At 35.2% G+C, this 18,884-nt stretch overlaps 1 protein-coding gene across 4 annotated transcripts in view; it reads right to left on the bottom strand.

Annotated features, from left to right (window-relative positions):
• Positions 1-18,884, bottom strand: part of DACH2 (dachshund family transcription factor 2) — a 639,710-nt gene that overhangs the window by 20,551 nt on the left and 600,275 nt on the right. For 2 of the 4 annotated variants that reach the window (XM_082447406.1, XM_082447404.1), the window contains exons 11-12: positions 7,637-7,783; positions 5,663-5,728 (exon numbers count right to left, since the gene is read on the bottom strand). In XM_082447406.1, coding sequence (XP_082303532.1) covers positions 5,663-5,728; positions 7,637-7,783 — 213 coding nt within the window. Of the gene's footprint in view, positions 1-5,662; positions 5,729-6,384; positions 7,784-18,884 lie in introns of those variants that run through there. The other 2 variants (XM_082447403.1, XM_082447405.1) reach the window with 1 other exon arrangement.

Raw genomic sequence — 18,884 nt, 5'->3', positions numbered from 1 at the left:
CCATGAAAACCAGGCCCTAAAGTATCAAGTAATGTTTGTCACATCCTCCTAAGAAAGAAATAGAAGCATAATGTGTGCTATAATCTGACAGGTATTTCACAGCAAAGAGGTATGACATGGGTTGGGAAGTACAATCAGTTAAAATAAAGATCTTGTGGAGGATGAAGAAAATGAGAGACAAATACTTCCTGGGATAGAAAGGAAAATGAATGAGGCCATCTAATGAATCTTACAGGAAAAAAATGTTGCTGCTTTAGAGAAAGATGCTAGGATTTTTTCTGTGGGCCGTGTGCTACAGCCTTTTCACATTCTATGATGGCAGTTGCGTAAAGTTTCTCTGGGGGGTAAAAGTCTCCCACTCTCAAAGGGCATATTTATGAGGAAAGGGGACCCACTTCCTACAATCCTTCTAATCGCTGGCATGCTATGTATTTCTACTTTATAAGAGAACATTTCTACTTAACAATGGGAATATAGTGCCTATGTATATCTTTCAACACAGGACAAGACATTAAAGGGGAGGGAAATTAATGGTTATGAGGGTAGGGCAGGAAATAGTCTATAGAACCCCTAGAGAAAGATGTAAACCACACTCTGGTGGGAGTTAGGAGAAAAGCCTGTAGAGAAATTCTATCTGTTCTCCTTTTAGTTTTTCTTGTCATATCACATACATGGCAATAAATCATATGTTGATTTCTCTTTTCCAGTCCCCCTACTTGCCCCTACCATCACTTTCCTTTCTATTTTATCAAATCCTGCAAAGACAATCTTAGCCCAAGGGTAATTGTTTTCAATAAATATTGGTATGGCATCTTAAGCTCTTTGGAAAAATGTAGTTTTAGGTTACCAAGTGAGCAGCAAAGAGAGAAGATAATGAGGTGTCAAAGGTCAAGGAAGGATAAACACTGTTCAAATTGATTTTGAGAAAATGGATAAGAATATACATATTCATATATATTTCATAGTATAAATATATTTAAAATTCTATACTATAAATATATGTATATTAAATTACATTGTAAAATATGTGTTCTTATTAACATAGAGATGTTAAAATTGTGTCTGTTGCTTTTAGAGTCAAATAACACTTTAGTCACTTTGCTTTTAATTATTCAGTGGCATCTTCACCAAATGCTGCATAGATGAGATCATGGATTTCACATATCAGAACGGTAAGTTTATACCCTTTGAATAAGCTCCCACATTTTTTTTCTGAAAAAAAAATGGTTCAGAGGGAACAAATGGTTTAATATGTTTATTTTTTTCATCAAATTTTGCTTAACTTTGACATGTAGGTTGGATTTCTTATCTACTTCTGGTGTGTCAGTATCAAAAAGAAGGGAAAATTATTCAAGATTCCACCATATATCTGAAAAAATATCAGATGAAAAATATATTCCAGTGTTAAACCATTTTATGTCATTGTCAAGCATGTAGGCTAAAAAGCAAATGTAAAAATTATTCAAAGATATTGGCATTCCTCTTGCAAAAGCAGCTCCTAGCTTTTTTGTATTGTTTTGTTTTTTCCCAAACAAATGCAGTGGCAAAAATGGGAGCAATGCATCATTGTGTGCCCTTGTACTTTATGATGTTATTTCCTCTGAACTTTTTTAAACATTATTTTATTTTGTTACTAGAAAGTCGGTTCATGAAGGCTGTTGTCTGTTTTCTAAAATATAGAAGTTTCATATTCTGGATTTGTTTTATCTATTATTATTATTAAGATGATGATATCAATTTTCAAAAACTAAAGAAATATGCACTGTACCAGTAGCCCCTAACAATGAAATATAGTCATACAAAAGTTAACTAAGGTATAAACATGCAAAAGGAGAAGTCTCCCTGTGATCATAAAATGATGTTATTTTCTGTTCAGCAGTTCATGTTACTGCGTTCATGCTAATTAATTAAAGGAGCTGTTGCTGTAAAGTGCAAACAGGGAATCTGGGAAACTGAGAGGGCTTTTAGGTCTCCAAGTGAAGTTAAGTCAATCTGGGCACGGGCAATCAAAGGTAATGAAATCACTTGTCAGTGCTAAGCTTGCAAAAACTGTGAAGTTTGACTAGGGAGTAAAAGGATTATAATTAGATTTCCAATAGGATAATAACTAAATGGCAGAATGCAGTAAAGAGAAAATATTACTTTGTTAGCTAATGGTACTGCTGTTCGGTTTTAGTTTTTATCAGCTCACTTGTAGTTGTCCTAATTTAATTTGCTTTTATCAGCAAAAATGCACTACGCAAATGGTACTTGAATGTCATTTGCAAAAATCATTGATCTGAAGGTACACTTAATGACACCCGGTATGTTTATTTTATGTGAAATGGAGATTGGTTGATAAGATGGTTGATGTGCTGTCTTGTGGGCCCCCAACTGAGTTATGGGAATCTGTGTGGGAGGATATTAGTGTATATCCTTCACTGCCAGCAATAGTGGACACCGCTATCAGAGTGGGTGTGCATTCATTTTTTAATCACCTTAAAATATACAGGAGGAGTTGCTATCATAGACTGCTAAAATATAAGGGATACAGAGACCCTTTTATCAGAAAGTGGTCTATGCATGATACCTTGTCTGTCAAACATTCAAAGCATAAAAGACATAAAATAACTAACCTGAAGAGATTTAGAATACATGTAAGAATCCTAGTACATGGGCAGTTTGTGGAAATTATCATAAAACTATGTATGAGTTTATTTATTTTTTAGTTATTTTACTATTTATTTACTTATTTGGCCTCACCACGTGGCATGTGGGATCTTTGTTCCCCGACCAGAGATCAAACCTGCGCCCATTGCATTGGAAACACGGAGTCTTAACCACTGGACCTCCAGCGAAGGCTCCTATATATGACTTTATTACTTCTAATGATGGCCAAGCAACATTCTTCCAAGTCCTCTTAAGGAAATGTCACAAAGCGACTAATTGAATTTCAGAGAAAGAGCACTAAGAGAATGACAGATTTCTATCCAGCAGAGCTATTGACAATAGGAAAAGACTTCACTAATGCTGGAATTGTTTGTTGTGATGAAGATGAGTTGTGGAAATGGCATTGGATTGGCATGCATGAATTGAACCTCACAAATAATGCTGGGAAATAATCTTCCAAGTTAAGAAATGGGTAATTGAGGGAAGTGAAAAAAATGAAAACAGTATCAAAATATGTCACAAAAGAAAGGAACGATAGCACACAAGAGCAAAATTATTAGGCAGAATGGAAAAACAATGGTTAAGCTTGCCTTTTGTTTTCCAAGCCTTATACATTTTCTCTAGTTCATAGGTACATATAAAAGTAATCTTTCAATTCTGAACATCTTAAACAAAAAGTAATATTACTGAGATTTTTTGGTAATTATTTGAATTGATTGATTTGATGAATTATATTTAATTCTGATAATATTTTCAGGCACCTATTCCCCTGGCTAATAGAATAAATTGGTTTTGCTCATAAAATAATTTCTTTTAGATATTATATTGTGATTCTACTCTCATATTAATACAAAGCATTTACTCTAGTTTTTCATAAATTGATGATAGGAACTTTATCATTTAACATGCTTAAATGCTGTGCTAAGAGATGTGAGAATGTATACTTTTTCATTTTTACCACTTTTATCAAGAATACTATTTAACATAACCTAAAAGGCAGACATTTAGTAAGAATTATTAACCCACCGTACTTTACCATATATTGAAAGTATTAACCACAAATGCTAGACAATTTGATTTGTAATTTGAAAAATATATATAAAAGTTAATCCCCTTGCTTTAAAAGATGTTCCATCTCAATCCTTTTAAAGGTACAGCTAATTCTCTCCTGTTTACCCAGTAAAAAGTAGGAGAGCTTATTAAAAGCATGCTCACTGAAAACAAATATTAAATGTGTCCTCTCCTAATCACAAATTAATATGCAAAAGCCATTCTTTGCAGACTCCATTAAAATAAAAAACTGAGCCAAATAGTGAATCTAGCTTTTCCTTATATCACCTAACTGACCTTCCACGGATAAGTTATCTGTTGTTTGTTGCATGGAAATGAAGCAACTTTAGGACAGTTCAAAAATTTATATTTATCTCAGAGTTAGGAAAGATGTTACTACTGTGAACTAAAAGAATTATATATATATATATATATATATATATATATATATATATATATAAAACAAACAGCAATAAATTGGGAGTATAGGATTAAAGGATAATCAAGGATAATTAAAGGATAATAAAGATACAACCCAGTGATAGTTTACCTCCTACAGTTACAAAGCTGACCTTACATCCCATGAAGAAAGGTCCAATCAAGCTCAATGCTCCTTAAAGACTGGGTCTATATGTGTGTGTCACAGATTCAGAAGGGGTCAAATGCTTCAGACTTGTTCAACCCTACCTTAGATCTATGGTGGCAACCACAACTAGTGGGGCTTTATTTATATGTTTCACTGTGGTGTACTGATTGGATAAACACTGAGTCCCATCCAAATTGGCTTTGCTCACACAGACAGAGCCTTTAAGTTGAGGGAAGAAAGCAGGTAAGCAAAAGAGGGATAAGAAACAGCAAAAGCTTTATTGAGTGAGCTAAACATGCATGCTTTCACAAAAGTTAATGCATTAATTAGGTCTATCCAGCTGCAGCAGAATCAGGCATTACCAGAAGATCCATGATCTCTAACACTCCTGGTTTTGCAAAGATGATGTGCAAAACTACATGAGTCAGGATTTCTAAATTTTCTGAAGTTGCCACACAAAATGGTGACGCACAGATGAACCCACATGGATCTTTTGGTCACATCCAGTTCTGTTGCCTTCATAGATATCCAGTCATTACACCGTGGAAAGGCGCTGATTAGTTAAACATCCAGCAAGCAACCTTTCTACGGCTGTCTTCCTTTTTGAAAGTTAGGAAATCGTTTTCTCATGGAGATGCCTTTTCTTTTTTATTAGAGTGAGACATGAATGTGAAAATAAATGTAATCTGCATACAGAGGGCTAGAAAACTGCATTAGAAAGACACTGAAAAACTCCAGTGGTCAAATTCAATTTTTATTTTTAGCTGTCTTTGCGCTCCAATGAGACTCTATATTGATTTGTTTTCCCTATTTTCTTACTACTAAATACTTTTAAAAATATTATAAAGGATCTAAACAGTTGTGGGAATCCTGCAAATTATGTATTACAAGTCCTGCTCTTATTTTCATATTTAGTCGGTTTTGAAAAGTATCTAAAATTAGCACCAGGACTTAAATATTGATAAAAATGTTGCCTAGAATACTTTGCAAATATTGATAGGTTATGATTATTGTACCTGTGTCTTTTACAAACAGTAAAGTAGTGAGATTTAAAAAGCATATTACTTTATACTTCTGAAAGGTAAATTATATTCACATTTTGCATTTTTAGAATATGCCTTACATATAAATGTACATCCTTTTAACAGATAAACATACAAGAAATTTGCTCACATTGTGTATGTAAAATTATTAGTCCCTAAATACATAGTCTCAATAAACACTGCAAACTTTTTCCTCTATCATGAAGTAAGAAAAGTTAAACTTATTTATTTATTTTCCTTATATGAAAAGTATCAACATAGGAGCTTATCCCCTTCCCACTCCCAGGGGTCACATATTAAGCAGTTACAGAAAGAAGTACACTGTTTACTGTACCTTGCATAGCAGTACTATCATGAGGAGTTCCACTGTTTTCTATTTCAATATCTGGAATCCCAGTATCTGAAAGAAGTGACATTCAGTATTAAGGTACATTTCTATTTTTCCTGATTCCATTTAAAGTGAAAACTGTGTTCACCAGTGCTTTGGTCCTATAGATAACATGAGACTTTGGGTGGCATTTTGTTTTTGTTTTTTGTATGTCTATATGTTTTTAATGGTAGGAGGGAGAATTATAAACCATAGCTGAATTTTACAATTGGACATATATTTCCAGGTATATAGTAAATATTTCTTTATTCATTTTACACTCTAGAGATAAAACTCGGGAAAATAATCTGTCCATAAAACCCCCTCAGACTATCAGGTAACATGCCCTGACTGTGGAATAAAAAAAAATTGAATATAATTCCATAAGTAGAAGTGCCCCATTCTTATGGTATATTTTCCGTTTGTAAAATGTGATAGATGATGAGATTATCTCTATGCTAAATGCACATGAACACCAAAACACAGGCTATGATTTGTGGTCTTTATTTAGTACTGGTCCTAGGGACCAAGAGATACATGAATTGTTTCAAAAAAAAGTTGAGAAAAAGAAACAAAGAGTTGGGATTTTTATTTTCAATTTTAAATATGAAATGTGATTATCTAAAAGTTATTCATATACATGAAGCATAGCTTAATATGGCCATTTCTATATACATATACATATATATATATATATATATATATACACATTTGCTCAGACACCCTTGGGTAATGTGATAACAGACGCCCATATATCATCCATCAAGGATTGATGTGAGAAAGAAATGATTTGAATACAAGTTACCCATCATGCTGTAGAAACAGCTGCTTTTCCTTTATAACAGAGAACACTGGAGCTAGAGTGGAATTCACATATGGGTGGATTTCAAATACGTAAAAAGAAAAATGACAAACCTCCTCAGAATTACATGTTCAGAGCCTCAAATAATTAGAGTGCATAGAATATTGGCCCCATTGCTGGCTCCCACTGTCTAAGATGTTCCTCAGTATGAGATATTGATGTATTATTATTTATCTTCTCTCTTCTGCGTCTCAATGAGGCATGGCTGTCATGAGCTAATAATCTACCTCTGTATTTCTATCGATTGTGAGGACAATGATCCAAGACAGTCACAGTAAAAAGGGAACTGAACTTTTGGAAAGGTAAAAATACGATTGAACATTGTACAGTATTCTCTATTCATTCTTAGTATGGGACACTTGAAGCAACCCCCTTTTAGTTCATGTGTGTGTCATATTAGGTATGGAGTATGTGTATGCTTGTGTATAATATTCTTAGGCTCATCCCTGTTATGCACACATATCAGTTAGATATACCAGCTGTTAATGTGCTATGAAAGAAAAACTTGAATAGCCTATGAAATGAAATTACGTTGTGGGGTTTCATAATTTAAAATGGAATCAGAAAAGTTTGGAATTAAGAGATTTCATGACAGAAGCACCTCTTCTCACAGGAGCTCCAGGAATTTACTTAGAACATTCATTTTCAACCAGGCACTCTTTAAGCCCTCATCACTGATGCAATCTGCATTAAAGGAACCAGCATTCTAAAGTTCATTAAAATAAAGTACACCAAACATCAGCATATTTTAACACGAATGGACCTAAAACACTTACATTTTAAGTGCAGGGAAGTTATCAATATTACTTCTTCTGCAAAAAGCAGCAGGATTTCCTGTTCCTAGACTATTTATATCTCCCAGAATAGGGCTTATTTTGACAGATTTAATTAATGAACTAAAGCACTTGGCCTCAAATTGATTTTTTAATTACTGTATTCCTGGACAAAGCTTCTCCCTCCCTCCCTCCTTCCCTCCTTCCTTTCCTTCTCCCCCTCTCCCTCTCCCCTTCTCCCTCCCCGGCTCTCTCCCTCTCTCTGCTTTGTGTACCTTGAGTGTGAAGGTGCAATACAGACATTACCTTTCAACATCCTCAATCCACTGTCACTAGTAGTGGCTTGCTTAAGCGCTTGCTCCACTTGCTCCCTTCGCTTTGATTCAAATTCCAAGGCTTCTTGTAGTTTTCTCTTTGCTTTTTTCTCCTTCTTCAGGCGCTTTTGCATGGTAGCTAAAATATGGAAAGGAAAATAGTTTTCAAAGGCTTAGTCATTGAAATCAGGTTGCTGGTTTTGATGAATTATAAACCATAGATACAGATTCAGAGAGATATATAAATGTATAAGTCAACATAAGATTAGCTTCTTTTGATTCCAATTATCATTAGACTCAACCAAAGATTATTCAATTATGCAACCAACTTATTTTTGCTTTCAAATCTCCAGTAAGTATGCTCTATAATACACATGTATTTGTATGGTGGTGGTAGTAGTGGTGGAAGATTCTTTTCTACTTTGACTACAGGAATTTAGTGATAGCATGAAATATTTTATAAATTGATTAAGAAAAATATTCTTATTATTCATCAGGTTATTCCTATACATATTTCAAAACACAGAAAATCTAAAGATATTTATTGAGTTTCAAAACATGGTATGTCTTTAAGCACACCCGAACACATTCTATGAGGCCACCATCACCCTGATACCAAAACGGGACAAAGATGTCACAAAAAAGAAACAGGTCAATATCGCTGATGAACATAGATGTAAAAAATCCTCAACAAAATACTAGCAAACAGAATCCAACAGCACATTAAAAGGATCATACACCATGATCAAGTGGAGTTTATTCCAGTAATGCAAGGATTCTTCAATATATGGAAATCAATCAGTGTGATACTAACAAATTGAAGGATAAAAATCATATGATAATCTCAATAGATGCAGAAAAACTTTTGAAAAAATTCAACACCCATTTATGATAAAAACTCTCCAGAAAGTGGGCATAGAGGGAACCTACCTCAACATAATAAAAGCCATATATGACAAACCCACAGCCAACTTCATTCTCATTGGTGAAAAACTGAAAGCACTTCCTCTAAGATCAGGAACAACACAAGGGTGCTTACTCCACCACTATTATTCAACATAGTTTTGGAAGTTTTAGCCACGGCAATCAGAGAAGGAAAAGAAATAAAAGGAATCCAAACTGGGAAAGAAGAAGTAAAACTGTCACTCTTTGCAGATGACATGATACTATGCATAGAAAATCCTGAAGATGCTACCAGAAAACTACTAGAGCTAATCAATGAATTTAGTAAAGTAGCAGGATACAAAACTAATGCACAGAAATCTCTTGCATTCCTATATACTAACAATGAAAAATCAGAAATAGAAATTAAGGAAATATTCCCATTTACCACTGCAATACAAAGAATAGAATACGTAGGAATAAACCTACCTAAGGAGTCAAAAGACCTGTATGCAGAAAACTGTACAACACTGATGAAAGAAATCAAGGACAATACAAACAGATGAAGAGATATACCATGCTCTTGGATTGGAAGAATCAACACTGTGAAAATGACTATAGTACTGAAAGCAATCTACAGATTCAGTGCAATCCATATCAAATTACCAATGGCATTTTCACAGAACTAGAACAAAAAATCTCACAATTTGTATGGAAACACAAAAGACCCTGAAGAGCCAATGGAGCTGGAGGAATCAGGCTCCCTGACTTCAGACTATATGACAAAGCTACAGTAATCAAAACAGTATGGTACTGGCACAAAAACAGAAACATAGATCAATGGAACCGGATAGAAAGCCCAGAGATAAACCCACACACATATGGTCACCTTATCTTTGATAAAAGAGGCAAGAATATACAATGGAGGAATGACAGCCTCTTCAATAAGTGGTGCTGAGAAAACTGGACAGCTACATGTAAAAGAATGAAATTAAAACACTCCCTAACACCATACACAAAAATAAACTCAAAGTGGATTAAAGACCTAAATGTAAGGCCAAACACTATCAAACTCTTCGAGGAAAACATAGGCAGAACACTCTATGACATAAGTCACAGCAAGATCCTTTCTGGCCCACCTCCTAGAGTAAGGGACAAAAATAAACAAATGGGACCTAATGAAACTTAAAAGCTTTTGCACAGCAAAGGAAAGAATAAATAAGATGAAAAGACAACTCTCAGAATGGGAGAAAATATTTGCAAATGAAGCAACTGACAATGGATTAATTTCCAAAATAAACAAGCAGCTCATTCAGCTCAATATTGAGAAAACAAACAACCCAATCGAAAATGGGTGGAAGACCTAAACAGACATTTCTCCAAAGAAGACATATGGATTGCCAACAAACACATGACAATATACTCAACATCACTAATCATTAGAGAAATGCAAATCAAAACCACAATGAGGTATCCCCTCACACGAGTCAGAATGGTCATCATCAAAAAATCTACAAACAATAAATGCTGGAGAGGGTATGGAGAAAAGGGAACACTTCTGCAACGTTGGTGGGAATGTAAATTGATACAGCCACTATGGACAACAGTATGGAGGTTCCTTAAAAAACTAAAAATAGAATTACCATGTGACCCAGCAATCCCATTCCTGGGCATATACCCTGAGAAAACCATAATTCAAAATGACACATGTACCACAATGTTCATCGCAGTGCTATTTACAATAGCCAGGACAAGGCAGCAACCTAAATGCCCATCGACAGACGAATGGATAAAGAAAATGTGACACATGTATACAATGGAATATTACTCTGCCATAAAATGGAACGAAATTGAGTTATTTGTAATGAGGTGGATGGACGTAGAGTCTGTCATACAGAATGTGGTAAGTCAGAAAAAGAAAAACAAATACCGTATGCTAACGCATATATATGGAATCTAAAAAAACAGTACTGATGAACCTAGTGGCAGGGCAGGAATAAAGACACAGATGTAGGCAATATACTTGAGGACACAGGGGGAGAAGTGGAAGCTGGGATGGAGTAAGAGAGTAGAACTGACATATATACACTACCAAATGTAAAATGGATGGGTAGTGGGAAGCTGCTGCATAGAACAGGGAGATCGGCTCACTGCTTTGTGATGACCTAGAGGGGTGGGATAGGGAGGGTGGGAGGGAGGCTCAAGAGGGAGGGGATATGGGGATATATGTATACATATAGCTGATTCACTTTGTTGTACAGCAGAAACTAACACAACATTGTAAAACATTTATACTCCAATAAAGATGAAAATAAAAAAGATGTATGGAAGAAAAAGAAAAAAAAACATTGTATGTCTTTTAAAACTTACAGTGTCAAGGGTCTATTTCTTTGAGATGTTACCAGTTTTTAGGGCAAATATCTATCTCTTTAAATATATGCACATATCATCAGACTCTGTCTCTCTCCATATATTTATATTTGAATCTATCTCTACATTTTAAAGAGAATAACTTTCAGCAATGATTATGTTAAGCAATCTGTAAAGGCACAACAACATTTCTTTCATAAACAGAAAAGGTAAAGAAGAGGTAAAAACAATTATAACTCAACTCTCAAGGCCTTATGTCTTAACTAGAAACTTTAAGTGCCCTAATGTATGATTGTTACTGTTCTCTGAAACCTTGAAATCCGTGATAATTTCTCAAACAGAATTACTGGGCTCCAGCAATATATTGGTTCACTGCAGGGTTCTAAGCAGACCGACCTTCACATTCTTCCTAAATCAGTTGTAAAAATTTAAGATATTGATATTAGGACAATAGAAAAATATTCAAGGAACATTAAACAAAATTATAAATTATATGACATTTAAAAATCTTAAAATTATTCAAATACAATTAAAATATTTTGATTGCACTAAAGTGAATATGATGCTAATTTGAGTTTCAGTTGTATTTATCTCACAGTTCAATGTCTTTTCATATAAATGACCTTCAGCAACTTAAAGAGAGTCATTTACTCATCTAAATTTATGTTCATTTAGACAAAAATTCAGAGGACTAAGGTAATAACAAGATGGAAATCTTGGAATAAAGACACCGAGAATGTATGGTTTCTGTTATTTTTGGTAAAAGACTATTAAATAAGGTTAAGCATAAAAAGATTTTACTATCATAATTATACTTAATTATCATCATTCAAATAAAGCATTTAGTAAATTATTTAAATAAAAAACATAGATTTATTCAAATTAATGTATAGCAATGTCCTTGATAAGACAAAATTTTGCTTCTAGTAAAATTATTTATTCAAAAATATTCCATATGTTGATTCTCTTGAAATTTATGATTCCATATATTATAAACAATGCCACAGAATATTACAATAAAAATTATATAAAAATAATAACTATAATTTATTTAGGACCTACCATGTACTGAACATTTTTCTAGGACTATATCTCATTTAAAACTTACAACAACTCAGCAAGGAAGATATTGTTATCTCCATTTTATAGATGAGGAAATTGAGTCCTTGAGAGGTCAAGAAATTTATTCAAGATCCCAGAACTAGTAGTTCTCATAGCTTGAGGGCCAAAGATCATATGGGTAGTTGTTTCAAAGCCTGGGGACCGTATAGTTGGTCAAGAACCAAGACAGATGAGCTCCAAGCTCTCTTGTAGCTCTATCATTCTTTGATTCTAAGTGTTTAAGCTGCAAAGAATATTATAACATATGTTTAATTCAAGTAACACATTCTGGCTAGGAAAAAAAAGGTAGTTAGAAGGAATGTATAAGTGTGAAACAATGTTTTCTTTAAAAAAAGATACTCATAGGGATTCTTACTATATATATAGTTTTATATATATACAGTTTACTATAAACATATATATAGTTTTACATATGTTCTTTATATATGTTGCTACTATTTTTTCTATAAACTTGGGGAGATATTACTTTTTAACTACAATATCAATTTTCTCCATTTTTCTTTTCAATCATATGACTTTAGATAAAGAGCTCACCCTTTGTCCTAAAAAGTAGGTTTACTGGGTATGAGATATTTAGGCAACTAGAAAGGAATTTAAGTGATCATGCAGTCAACTATTGTAATAGATGATGATGCTGAGATTCATAGAGATGAAGCAGATAGTTTCTCTAAATCAATGAGGACAACAGAGTAGTTTCTTTTCATTATGCTAGTCATAAGATGTAAAATGTTAAAAACAGTGCTTAGCACATAGCAGACAATTGATAAGCATTAGCTAGTGATGGTAGTAGTAGTAGTAGTAGTAGTAGTAGTAGTAGTAGTAGTGATGGTAGTAGTAGTAGTGACAGTAATGACAGTAGTAGTAATGATGATAGAATATTAGTAGTGGTATTATTATTATATCATAAAAATTGCTAATTTTATTAAATAATAAATGCTTCATAGTAAATCTGATAATAGATACAATATTACATCTACAATGTCTAAGACTTTTTAAAAGACAATAGATATGATACCAATTATAAAGACAGACCTGAAGACTCTGTAAGAAGTTAGTAAATAGAAATCAGTATCAGTACATCCCTAAAAGTTAGAAGACAATTTTACTATATGTAGTAGATTTTCCTAAGTCAATTTGTGAATGTTATTATATTTAACATATTTGGTACTTTAGTATAAATAATTTCCCTACTAAACAAATGTGCTTTTATGACTCCTAATCATAATAATATATATTGCATCCCAAATATCAGAAATAAACTAATTTCTCCAAACTTTAAAAAGACAATTTAGCTTTTGTTTAGTAGTATTTAATGACTTTGGCAAGATAAGAAGAGGTTTAATTCTTTTTAAATGTAATGACTGAATTTCCATTTTGAACTGAACTAATAATTCTTAGGTCTTAAGGAAAATATACAGTAAAATTTCAATTTCTTGATGGAAATTTCAGAATATAATATGCTATACTGGAATAGTATAAAGTTAGTGGATTTCACTCGACTGGAGTAATTCTTCCTAGTTTAGGGAGGCATTATCTGGGTTGTGAATTTTCTCTCCCTTTTTGCCTCTCATTCCCACACTTTAACTCTTTTAATTGACTTTTGCTTTGTGATCATTCTATAGAAGAATAAGCAAAGAAGAGAAAGAAGCTGAAAAGCACAATAGTCACTTTTGCTGCTGTTTTGTATTTTATGGTAAATATAAGGAAGAGGTGAAAATTATTGGTTAAGGTTTTGAATTTTCTCTGGTTTTGAAACGAGCTAGTCTCATTATCCACATCTATAGATTATCAAATGCCTACCCATTGTTAGAAAGTTATTTCTATTTCTGTACAATATTTTCCATTCTCTCACTTTTTTCTTCGTCCATACTTATGCTACCCTATTCAGCCCTCATCACCATGGCCTAGATGAGGGCAATCCCCTTTTACATAGTTTCCTTGTTTGTAGTCTTACTCCAATTCCTGTCTAATCTATTCCCAACACCGGTCTATCTGATTGAAAGCAGACTAGATCACTCTGCTGCTTATCTTTTAATACTTCCCATAACCTACAGGACAAAGTCTAAGCTAATCTTTTACATGATTAAAAATGGCCTTTATGGGTGGACCTTCAAGATGGTGGAAGAGTCAGACGTGGAGATCACCTTCCTGCCCCAAAATACATGAGAAATACATGTACATGTGCAAGAAATCCTACAGAACACCTACTGAATGCTGACAGAAGACTTCAGACTTCCCAAAAGGCAAGAAACTCCCCACGTACCTGGGTAGGGCAAAAGAAAAAAGAAAAACAGAGACAAAAGAATAAAGATGGGACTTGCACCACTGTGAGGGACCTGTGAAGGAGGAAAAGGTTCCACACACTAGGAAGCCCCTTCACTGGCAGAGAAGAGGGGAGGCGGGGGGGAAGCTTCGGAGCCACAGAGGAGAGCGCAGCAAGAGGTGTGCAGAGGGCAAAGTGGAGAGTTTCCTGCACAGAAGATTGTGCCGACCAGCACTCACCAGCCTGAGAGGCTTTTCTGCTCACCTGCCGGCCGGGATGGGTGGGAGCTGGGAGCTGAGGCTCGGGCTTCAGAGTTCAGATCCCAGGGAGAGGACTGCAGATGGCTGTGTGAACAGAGCCTGAAGGGGGCTAGTGTGCCACAGCTAGCCAGGAGGGAGTCCTGGAAAAAGTCTGGAACTGCCTAAGAGGGAAGAGACCTTTGTTTCGGGGTGCGCGAGGAGAGGGGATTCAGAGCATTGCCTAAACAAGCTCCAGAGATGGGCCCGAGTCGCGGCTATCAGCATGGACAACAGAGATGAGCATGAAACGCTAAGGCTGCTGCTGCAGCCACCAAGAAGGCTGTGTGCAAGCACAGGTCACCCTCCACACCACCCCTCCCAGGAGCCTGTGCATCCTGCCACTGCCAGGGTCCTGTGATCCAAGGACAACTTCTCCGGGAGAACACACGGTGTGCCTCAGGCTGTTGCAACGTCACACTGGCCTCTGCCACTGTAGAGTTGCCCCACATTCCGTACCCCTCCCTCCGCCTGGCCTGAGTGAACCAGAGCTCCCTAATCAGCTGCTCCTTTAAAATCATCCTTTCTGAGCAAAAAACAGATGCCCTCAGGTGACCGACACACAGAGGCGGGGTCAAATCCAAACCTGAACCCCAGGAGCTGTGTGAACAAAGAAGAAAAGGGAAATCTATCCCAGCAGCCTCAGGAGCAGTGGATTAAATCTCCACAATCAACTTGATGTACCCTGCATCTGTGGAATACCTGAACAGAGAACGAATCATCCCAAAATTTAGGCAGTGGACTTTGGGAGCAATGATATATATATTGTTTTCCTTTTTCTCTTTTTGTGAGTGTGTATGTACATGCTTCTTTGGGTGATTTTGTCTGTAGAGCTTTGCATTTACCACTTGTCCTAGAGATCTGTCTGTCCGGTTTTTTGTTTGTTTGTTTTATTTTGTTTTTAGTATAGTTTTTAGTGCTTTTTTTATCATTTGTGGATTTGCTTTTTGGTTTGACTGTTCCTTTCTTCTTATTTTTCTCTCTTTTTAATTTTTTATTTTATTTTACTTTTTTCTTTCTTTCTTTCTTTTTTCCTAACTTTTCTTCTGAGCCATGTGGCTGACAGGGTCTTGGTGCTCTGGGTGCAAAGGGAGAGCCAAGTTCAGGACATTTGTCCACCAGAGACCTCCTACCTCCACATAATATCAAACAGCAAAAGCTCTCCCAGAGATCTCCATCTCAATGCTAAGACCCAGCTCCACTCAATGACAAGCAAGCTACAGTGCTAGACACACTATGCCAAACAACTAGCAAGTCAGGAACACAACCCCACCTATTAGCAGAGGCTGCCTAAAATCATAATAAGGACACAGACACGCCAAAACACACCACCGGACGCAGTCCTGCCCACCAGAAAGACAAGATCCAGCCTCATCCACAAGAAAACAGGCACTAGGCCCCTCCACCAGGAAGCCTACACAACCCACTCAACCAACCTTAGCCACTGGGGGCAGACACCAAAAACAATGGGAACTACAAACCTGCAGCTGATGAAAAGGAGACCTCAAACACAGTAAGTTAAGCAAGATGAGAAGACATAGAAACACACAGCAGATGAAGGAGTGAGGTAAAAACCCACCAGACCAAACAAATGAAGAGGAAATAGGCAGTCTCCTTGAAAAAGATTCAGAGTAATGATAGTAAAGATGATCAAAAGTAGTGGAAAAAGAATGGAGAAAATAAAAGAAACGTTTAACAAGGACCTAGAAGAGCTAAAGAGCAAACAATGATGAACAACACAATAAATGAAATTAAAAATTCTCTAGAAGAAATCAATAGCAGAAGAATTGAGGCAGAAGAACGGATAAGCAACCTGTAAGATAAAATATTGGAAATAACTACTGCAGAGCAGAATAAATAAAAAAGAAATGAAAAGAATTGAAGACTGTCTCAGAGACATCTGGGACAATGTTAAATGCACCAACATTTGAATTACACGGGTCCCAGAGGAAGAAGATAAAAAGAAAGGGACTGAGAAAATATTTGAAGAGATTATAGATGAAAACTTCCCTAATATGGAAAGGAAATACACAATCAAGTCCAGGAAGCACAGAGAGTCTCATACAGGATAAATCCAAGGAGAAACATGCCAAGAAACATATTAATCAAACTATCAAAAATTAAATACAAGGAAAAAATATAAAAAGCAGCAAGGGAAAAACAACCAATAACACACAAGGGAATCCCCATAAGGTTAACAGCTGATCTTTCAGCAGAAAGTCTGCAAGCCAAAAGGGAGTGGAAGGACATATTTAAAGTGATGAAAGGAAAAAACCTACAACCAAGATTACTCTACCCAGCAAGGATCATATTCAGATTTGACAGAGAAATTAAAACATTTACAGACAAGCAAAAGCTAAGAGAATTCAGCACTATGAAACCATCTTTACAACAAATGCTAAAGGAACTTCTCTAGGCAGGAAACACAAGAGAAGGAAAAGACCTACAATAACAAACCCCAAACAATTAAGAAAATGGTAATAGGAACATACATATCAAGAATTACCTTAAATGTAAATGGATTAAATGCTCTAACCAAAAGACATAGACTGTCTGAATGGATACAAAAGCAAGACCCATATATATGCTGTCTACAAGAGACCCACTTCAGACCTAGGGACACATACAGACTGAAAGTGAGGGGATGGAAAAAGATATTCCATGCAAATGGAAATCAAAGGAAAGCTGGAGTAGCAATTCTCATATCAGACAAATAAAATTTAAAATAAAGACTATTACAAGAGACAAAGAAGGACATTACATAATGATCAAGGGATCAGTCAAAGAAGAAGATATAACAATTGTAAATATTTATGCACCCAACAAAGGAGCACCTCAATACATAAGGAAAATGCTAACAGCCATTAAAGGGGAAATAGACAGTAACACAGTCATAGTAGGGGACTTTAAAACCCCACTTTCACCAATGGAAAGATCATACAAATGAAAATAAATAAGGAAATGAAAGCTTTAAATTATACATAAAAGAAAATGGACTTAATTGATATTTATAGGACAGTCCAACCAAAAACAACAGAATACACTTTCTTCTCATGTGCTCATGGAACATTCTCCAGCAGAGATCATATCTTGGGTCACAAATCATGCCTTGGTAAATTTAAGAAAATTGAAATCATATCCAGTATCTTTTCTGACTGCAATGCTATGAGACTAGATATCAATTACAGGAAAAAAATCTGTAAAAAATACAAACACATGGAGGCTAAACAATACACGACTTAATAACCAAGAGATCACTGAAGAAATCAATTAGGAAATCAAAGAATACCTAGAAACAAATGACAATGAAAACACTATGACCCATAACCTATGGGATGTAGCAAAAGCAGTTCTAAGAGGGAAGTTTATAGTAATACAATCCTACCCTCAAGAAACAAGAAACATCTGAAAGAAAACACCTAACCTTACACTTAAAACAATTAGAGAAAGAAGATCAAAAAATCCCCAAACGTAGCAGAAGGAAAGAAATCATAAAGATCAGACTAGAAATAAATGAAAAAGAAATGAAAGAAACATTAGCAAAGATCAATAAAACTAAAAGCTGGTTCTTTGAGAAGAAAAAAAAAATTGATAAACCATTAGCCAGACTCATCAAGAAAAAAAAGGGAGAATAACTCAAATCAATAGAATTAGAAATGAAAAAGGAGAAGTAACAACTGACACTGAAGAAATACAAAGGATCATGAGAGATTACTACAAGCAACTCTATGCCAATAAAATGGACAACCTGGAAGAAATGGACAAATTCTTAGAAATGCACAACCTTCCGAGACTGAACATGGAAGAAATAGAAAATATAAACAGACCAATCACAAGCACTGAAATTGAGACTGTGATAAAAATCTTCCAACAAAAAAAAAAGCCCAGGACCAGATGGCTTCACAGGCGAATTCTATCAAACATTTAGAGAAGAGCTAACACCTATCCTTCTCCAACTCTTCCAAAATATAGCAGAGGGAAGAACACTCCCAAACTCATTCTATGAGGCCACCATCACCGTGATACCAAAACCAGAAAAAGATGTCTCAAAGAAAGAAAACTACAGGCCAATATAACTGATGAACATAGATGCAAAAATCCTCAACAAAATACTAGCAAATAGAATCCAACAGCACATTAAAAGGATCATACATAATGATCAAGTGGGGTTTATCCCAGGAATGCAAGGATTCTTCAATACACACATCAATCAATGTGATACACCATAGTAACAAATTGAAAGATAAAAATCACATGATCATCTCAATAGATGCAGAAACAGCTTTCAAAAAAAGTCAACACCAATT

The sequence above is a fragment of the Balaenoptera physalus genome (assembly GCF_965194825.1).
Source record: "Balaenoptera physalus genome assembly, chromosome: X".
NCBI lineage: Eukaryota > Metazoa > Chordata > Mammalia > Artiodactyla > Balaenopteridae > Balaenoptera > Balaenoptera physalus.
The sequence above is the reverse complement of the archived record's forward strand: the minus strand, read 5'-3'. Positions and strand labels throughout refer to the sequence as shown.